This window comes from Elgaria multicarinata, chromosome 17, assembly GCF_023053635.1.
Source record: "Elgaria multicarinata webbii isolate HBS135686 ecotype San Diego chromosome 17, rElgMul1.1.pri, whole genome shotgun sequence".
In the NCBI taxonomy this organism is placed as follows: Eukaryota; Metazoa; Chordata; class Lepidosauria; order Squamata; family Anguidae; genus Elgaria; species Elgaria multicarinata.
This window is the reverse complement of record NC_086187.1, coordinates 4,213,981-4,221,828: the sequence shown is the minus strand read 5'-3', so window position 1 is coordinate 4,221,828 and position 7,848 is coordinate 4,213,981. Positions and strand designations below refer to the sequence as shown.

The window sequence follows — 7,848 nt, the reverse complement described above, 5'->3', positions numbered from 1 at the left end:
CCCCTCTGCAGAGTTCGCAGCAGCAAGCCAGGCTTGTCCTTAGGGAGGGCGCGGAAAGCAGCAGGGGGCGCTCACGCTGCATCCGTCACATCTGGCCCACAGCAGCCGCAGCCGCAGGTGCAGAGGTGCCGAAGGGCCAGCGGCACTTCAGAAGGATCAGCACATTCAGCCCTGGAACCTGGAGCCAGGCCAAGAGCTGGGGTTGTTTTCCAGCCACCTCCTTCGAAGGGCCGCCTCAGAAAACCCAAGGTAGGCCTGCTTCGTTCCGGGCCAAATCCCTTCCTGCCCCTCACCGGAGGCTAGCAGAGACAAAAGGAGGCAGAATACAATGGCCTGACCTGAGCAGGGGGGAGAGGTTCCCTGCCTGCCTCTGGCATCCGCCCGGCCGGCCGTCTCCAGCAGTTCCTTCCCTTGCAGGGGCCCAGCTGTGGAAGGCCACGATTCCTTCCTGATCCTCGAAGGGGAGGGAGCTTGAGGAGGGGCCCTTGAGAGAGATGCGGCAACCGCTGAAACGGGCAGGCTGAAGCTGGCGGAGGCCAGCCCTGAGGGCGCCGAGAGCGCAACGCAGCGGCGTCTCACCTTTCGGGGCTGCCGCCTGACAGGGCTTTGCAAATGGCCCGGAAGAGGCTCCACTCTGCGGGACAACGGAGATGCTGGCCCTCTGCTTCCTGCGCAACAGGCTGGGACTGGATGCCTTGCAAAGCCTTCCTGGGCCAGGAAAAGAAGCTGTAACTCTGCCCTGGCACAGCTGCCAGCGTCATGCCGGGTACGACCTGTGCCACTGGAGGAGTGGGGGCATCCTGCTTGCATCCAGAGGATGGCTCATGCGCACAAAGGGACTCCGCAACACACACACGCCTCGCCCCAAGATCTGTCCCGTTCAGCACCGCAGCCCTTCCGGGACAAGAGGAAGGCAGGCCAGAGCAGGGGAGAAAAGGAGGAGTGGGGCGAGAACGCAACGCGGCGCTGGCCGGCCCTGCCTCCATGCTGCCTGTGCTCTGAGCCCTCCGTGGTGGTGGCGGCCCACCTCCCTCAAGACAAAGCCACCCCCTCACCTTGGAGCGGCAGGTCCAAGAGGATTTCCCAGGAGGAAGACAAAGTGGCAGTGGAGAATCATAGAATCGTAGGGTTGGAAGGGGTCTATAAGGCCATCTAGTCCAACCCCCTGCTCAAGGCCGAAGCAAAAACCCACAATCCACAGGGCCCTTGGGGATACGGGCTGCTTCCACACACATCCCACAACTGTGGTTTCCCAAGGTGACCATATGGAAAGGAGGACCGGGCTCCTTTCCAGCAGTTGTACTGAAAGGGGAATTTCAGCAGGTGTCATTTGTATGCATGCAGCACCTGGTGAAATCCCACTTTCCATCACAACAGTTAAAGCTGTAGAAGGCAGGGCTCCTGCAGTTTTAATTGTTGTGATGAAGAGGGGATTTCACCAGGTGCTGCATGCATACAAATGACACCTGCTGAAATTCCCTTTTCAATACAACTGCTAAAGACACAGGAGCCTGGTCCTCCTTTCCATATGGTCACCCTATGCAATGGGCTTCTTCTGCCAGTTTATCCTCTCTTGCAAGGTAAAAGGGTTTATGCTTTCCCTCTTTCCCTTAGCTTGTGAAAGGACGAAGGAAATGCAAGCAACCCCTTAGAATATTTGCAAAAAACGTAAGAGGTTTTGTGGACACTCAAAGGGAATTCTCTGAAAAACACAAGCATTTTTGCAGTGAACAGAGGATTTTTGTCCACTCCTAGAAAAACACAGTTCACCACTAATAATGATGTTCAAAGTTTTCTCTGACTTGGGAATTTGCTTCTCCCTGTGAGGAAGATTTAGGCTAAACACCCGCAATTGGCAGCTCCAAGCTGAATCTGAATCACCAGCACCAAAAGCAAGGGGAGGTGCACACACACACACACACACCACACAGAGTTGCCAAGCCGGAGGTAAAAGGGAGCGATGGAGGGAGCAGCGGTACAAGAGGACTTTGGGGAGGGGAAAGGGAGGGGAGGGGGCCATAACTGAAGCTTTGCCACCACCACCACCCCGCTCTGCCTGGCACCCTGACAAAGTAGTTGCCGACTAGCAGCGTAGGCCTCTGGCTCTGCCCTATTTACAAGCTGCTGTCTGCCACGTGCCCCTGCCAAATCCATCACCAGCTCCCAGGGAGGCTGCCATGCCACTATCCTGGCTGAAGTTGAGCAAGGAGGTTTCTTGACGGGGTGGGGGTGGAAATAGGAGCCTGAGGATGGGGATAAACTCCCTTGCAAATTTCAAGTGGGGGGGGGGGAGAATGAAAGTCTAGAAATGCTCGGGGAGGGGGACTGACCGGGAAAGGTGGTGCAGCAGTACTTGCTTTGCCTTCCTTTTCAACGCAGTTTAGTTCCCCACCCCACAACCCCCTTGGAATGATGCCAAAGCTGCCCCCCCAGCTCCAAATGCTCTGTGGAACACCATGAGGTCATGACAGAGCCTCCCTCCCGGGGGGGGGGGTAAGAAGGAAGGAGAGGGGCTTCGTGCTGAAAACCAGCGGCCGGCAGACCTCCAACAGCAGCCCCCCCCACCGCTGCTTCCAGCAGTAGCGCAATGGCGCCTGACAGGAAGGCGGGTGGGAGTCCCGGCTTCCCCCAGCAAGCCCCCTCCCCATGCCAGAACTTCTCCCACCCTCCCCAAAAGTATTAGTGAAACGATCCCACAAATTCTAACCCACGCCCTTCCAAATGGGATGGCAAATAGTGGTGGTGGTGGTGGCAGATTTCGGCCCAGGGCCCCTCCTGGCTTGGCTCGCTGAGCATTTCGAAGCCAGGCCCGGCCTGCCGGAGGTTCGCCCTGCAGCCTGGAAGCCGGGCTTGGCCTTCCCAGCTCTGCAGCGCCAGGGAAAAAACTCCGTCGCTAAACCTTCTGGCTTGCTAAGGGCGGCCCCACACACCCCGTTCCTCCCACATTAAAAAAACACACGACAGAAGGCCAGCCCAGACAGGTCCCTGCGCTTGGACGGCCACCTTGCGGGCAGGGCTCCGGCGCCTAGAGGGCCTTGGGCCGGGCGTTGAGGCGGATGATTTCCTTGAAGTCCCGGACAAACTCGCGCAACCGGTCCATGTGGGGGTTGACATTTTCCTCCATCCACTCCTCCACTGTGTCAGGGAAGTAGATGCCCTCCATGTGCGAGCGGAGGGTCTGGATGACACTCTCCCAGTCCTCGTGCACCCTGGCGGAGAAAGGAGCCCTGGTCAGGATCAAAGGCCAACCTCCCAGGGAATGCCGGGCAATGATCGGCACACGCCTGAGGGCCAAGCTGCAACCCCCAGCTGGCACCTCCGCTTGAAGCTCTCCGGTGGGGCAGGCAGAACTCCTGCCGAGGCCTCGGAGGGCTGCTGTGACCTGTCAGAGAAGAAAAGGCTCGGCCGTGCAGGCCCAGCTTCGCGCGTTCATCGGAGCAGCCCTGTGCAAAGGCAGCCCCAGCAAGCACTCCGGGCTTCTTCCCGCACCCATTCACAGGGTCTGGCTCCGTAACCGTTAGACATCTGGGATGGTTTGAATCTCTGATGGGCACTAACTACTTTTAGGGCACAATCTTATGCATGTTAAGACAGGAAAAAGGCCTACAACTCTCAGGATTCTCGGAGTTGTAGGATGGTTCTCACACACCCCAGTCTAAACATGCAGAGCATTCCATCTTTAAAGGAGTTTAACTACAACTACTATCTAAAAAGTAGTTGTAATTACTAGCTGGCTACATTTTGGTAAAAGTAACTGGAACCACTTTTGTAGTTTTAGTAGTTTCAACCTACTTTTTGTAACCACTTCCTTCCCCTACCCCCATCCCAGGGCTGAAAATTAAAACATGTAACCTGTTGTAGTTGTTGAATAAGGTCCTAAGAAACAGTTTACTAGAGTTTAGGGACTTTTGGTGTTTACTCAAATAACCTGCACAAATTGCTCTGTGGGAGTTGAACCATTCATAAAAAATGAATATTTCCTCTATTTTCCCTTTGGAAAGGCTGCAATTCCAGCACACGTACATGAGAAGAAGTCCTATGGAACCTAGTTGGACTTACTTAATATATATTTAATAATAATAATATATTTATTTCTTACCCGCCTCTCCCTTTGGATCGATCCCACAAATTTCTGAGTAAATGTCTTTTTTTACATCTTTCAGTGCAAATTCAGGCTTTTCTATATTGAAGAATTAGTTCCCATAACATACTGGCTGTGCCCCACACTTCTTATGATAGGCCTCTATCACAGAATCATAGAATAGGAGAGTTGGAAGGCGGCCACAAGGCCATCGAGTCCAACTCTCTGCTCAACGCAGGGATCCACCCTCAAGCATCCCCGACAGATGCTTGTCCAGCTGCCTCTTGAAGGCCTCTAGTGTGGGAGAGCCCACAACCTCCCTGGGTAACTGATTCCATTGTTGTACTGCTCTAACAGTCAGGACGTTTTTCCTGATGTCCAGCCAGAATCTGGCCTCCTGTCACTTGAGCCCGTTATTCCGTGTCCTGCACTCTGGGAGGATCGAGAAGAGATCCTGGCCCTCCTCTGTGTGACAACCATGGAGAGGAGCAGGGACCTGAAGCACAAGTAATATTGAGATGAGGTTGGAAAATGTATTCTTTAGGGAAGGGGGGAAAATGGGCTGAAAGTATAGGTAATCCACTCTTGAGGTTTCACTGGGAAATTTGGAGTAAATATAAAGGGGAGTTGCTTTTGAGCGGCTCCCCTTTAACACCGGTAATAATGCTAAAGTATTTCCCAGAGGAATTAAAGAGTGGATTAAGTAAAGTTCTAATAGAAAAAAATAAAATGAAATTAAGGGATTGGTTAAGAGAAATTAATACAAGAGAGGATCTGGAAGAGGTTTTAAAAGATAAAAAATTAACTTGGTTAAACTATTGGCAATTAGAACAGTGGACCAAAAAGTGGGTAAGAGAAAATGGAGATTGAAGAGAGTTGACGAAGTTTGAGGAATTAATAGTTAAAAAAGAAAATGATAAGGGGAAAAGAACAGCGTCAAAAGGGTTAATGAGTGAAATATATAGAATATTGGTGGAGAAAGGGTTGATGGATAGTTCAGGAAAAATGGTTTGGGAGACAGATTTGAATGTACAAATAGGACAACAGAGCTGGGAGGGACTATCGAAACAAAGAGCGTTAAGAAATATGTCAGTGAGAATAAAAGAGAATTACTTTAAAATTATATGGAGGTGGTACCTAACCCCGGTTAGATTAAATAAGATAAATAATCAGCATTCAGCAAATTGTTGGAGAGGATGTGGGGGAAAAGGAACGTATTTACATATGTGGTGGGAATGCAAATATGTACAAAAATTGTGGAAGATGGTGTTTTTGGAGATTGAAGAAATTGTGGGAGTGAAGATAGAATGAACACCAAAGGTTGCATTACTCTCACTATTTGAAGATTTAAAATGTAAAAAAGAAATTAAGGAATTGATAACGAATTTGCTGACTGCAGCAAGATTGATTGTAGCTAGGAACTGGAAGATTCAAGGAGATTATTGTATTGAAGAATGGTATAAAGAGGTATGGGATATAGCTATTAATGATAAACTGACTTGTAATAGTAAATTGGGAAGAGGTATAGCTAAAACAAATGATTTTGAAGGAATTTGGAAACAGTTCAAAATATTCGTGTTTTCTAAGGGAAGTGGGAAACCACCAGCAGAAGAAAGTATGAGATTTTGGAATCAGGAATGAGATCCCGAGGTGGGGGGTGCACTTATATGTTAAGTTTGATTATGTTATATAGATACGATATTAATGTTAATCAACATTTATGTAGTATGTTGTTTTCTTTTTGTAATGGTGTATGTTTAAGTATTGTAGAAAATAAAAATTTAATAATAATAAAAAAGTAACTGATTCCATTGTCGTACTGCTCTAACAGTCAGGAGGTTTTTCCTGATGTCCAGCTGGAATCTGGCTTCCTTTAACTTGAGTGCATTATTCCGTGTCCTGCACTCTGAGAAGATCGAGAAGAGATCCTGGCCCTCCTCTGTGGCAACCTGTTAAGTATTGGAAGAGTGCTCTCATGTCTCCCCTCAGCCTTCTCTTCTCAAGGCTAAACATGCCCAGTTCTTTCAGTCTCTCTTCATAGGGCTATGTCTTGCATATGTGTGTGTGTTTTCTTTTACTTATTACATTACCTAATATAAGTTTTATTTCAAACCACTGGAACTTTAAATTGCGTGAGTGTCAATCATGAACAGATTATCTGAAAGAGATACTCTGGGGTTCATCAGACACTCACTACTGCCCACTCATGGTTTTTCCCACATCCTTTAAATGACGATGCGCACCCCCCATTCCATCTTGCCTTTTCCCCCACTGCAAAATGGACCCCTTTTAATGTGACTTTTTTTTTTAGGAAACGGGATATGCCGCGGTCTCCTGCTATGTGCAGGAAAAGGGGCGTGATAAAAATGGCCCCTGAATGGGCCATGTGGTCTTTGTTTACTTGTTCTTTCTTCTTCAGGAAGAAAGAGGAAGTAATGGGGGACAGGAGCAGGGGCGGAGGAGCGACGGTAAGGAACCGCGATTTCCCCTGCCCCTCCCCCCCCCGATGACACTCTCTGCAAGAGGGAAGGAAGCTGTGTGATGTTTGCTCCAGCAAAGAACTCTGGGGCTACAAGACTCTGGAACAACAACGAAGCCCGACGTAAGATTCTGTTTCTAAAGGTGCTCCGAGATGGGGTTCCTAGCACTGACCGTCAGAGGCCTTGTCCAGCCCGCCGGCCTTTTCCTTCTTAACAGATTTTTTTCTGGCAAAGAAAACACAGGAGGGTGGCAAGTGCGAGGCACCGACATCTGGACCCCTCCATAAAATTCCGTGAATGAAGATAGCCGACAGCCCCACGAAAGCCTTGTCTTGGTTTGGGACTGAGCCACCCTTCTCCCCCACCCCCCAAGGGCCTCACTCACTTGAGGACTTTGCTGCCGAAGCTCTCCATGTTGCGTGGGTTGCCAAACTGGTGCTTCCGATGGTAGGGGCTGAACCAGCCCTTGATGGAGCTGCCATGAGAGGAGGAGACAAAACACCCCAAGTGAGTAGCCGGGAATCGCAAGCCCGTGGGAGGAGGGCAGCCCCAGCGACCAGGCCAGGAAAGGAGGCCCTCCTCTGCCCATCTTAAAAAAGACAGATTGGGACAGACAGGCAGGTTATCCTGTGTTTCTGTTGGGGCCCAAAAGTAACGGTTGAGCCCTGGTAGTGGTGGGGGAGCCAGGTTCAAATCCCTACCGAGCCTCACTGGGTAGCTTTGGGCTAGTCACCCTCTCTCAGCCCAACCTACCTCACAGGGCTGTTGTGAGGATAAAAACAGTGGCAGCAGGGGGTGAGGACAAGAACCATTTCTGCCACCTTGAACTCCTTGCAGGAAACATAGTAAGTAAATAAAACAAATCGATAGCCTGACTATAGGCCTCTCTTAAGAAGGGAGTTTGTGATGGTAGACCATACGCCGCTCCCGTCTTCTCTAACTGACAATGGAAAGCCCTCAAACACTTATTTATTTATTATTGCATCTAGATCCCGCCTATTTTCCTCCAAGGAACCCAAGGCGGCGTACATAACCCTCCTCCTCCTCCTCCTCCTCCTCCTCCTCTCCATTTTATCCTCACAACAACCACCCTGTGAGGTGGGTTGGGCCGGGAGTCTGTGACTGGCCCAAAGCCACCCAGTGGGCTTCCATGGCTGGGGGGGGTACACTTACTATATGCCACAGCGATGCCTCGCTCCCTCCCTCCCACTTCACCCCGCTCCACTTCCTTTTGACTGCCTGACATCTCCGTTTCTGTCAAGGAGCAGAAATGGAGGAAACTTGGAT

General features: G+C 50.4%; 1 protein-coding gene across 2 annotated transcripts in view; it reads right to left on the bottom strand.

Moving 5' to 3' along the window:
* Positions 1-2,705: 2,705 nt before the first annotated feature.
* Positions 2,706-7,848, bottom strand: part of LOC134410182 (hexosaminidase D-like) — a 32,038-nt gene continuing 26,895 nt past the window's right edge. For both annotated transcript variants that reach the window (XM_063143317.1, XM_063143316.1), the window contains exons 14-15: positions 6,947-7,036; positions 2,706-3,209 (exon numbers count right to left, since the gene is read on the bottom strand). In XM_063143317.1, coding sequence (XP_062999387.1) covers positions 3,026-3,209; positions 6,947-7,036 — 274 coding nt within the window. In that variant the 3' untranslated portion in view covers positions 2,706-3,025. The remainder of the gene's footprint in view (positions 3,210-6,946; positions 7,037-7,848) is intronic.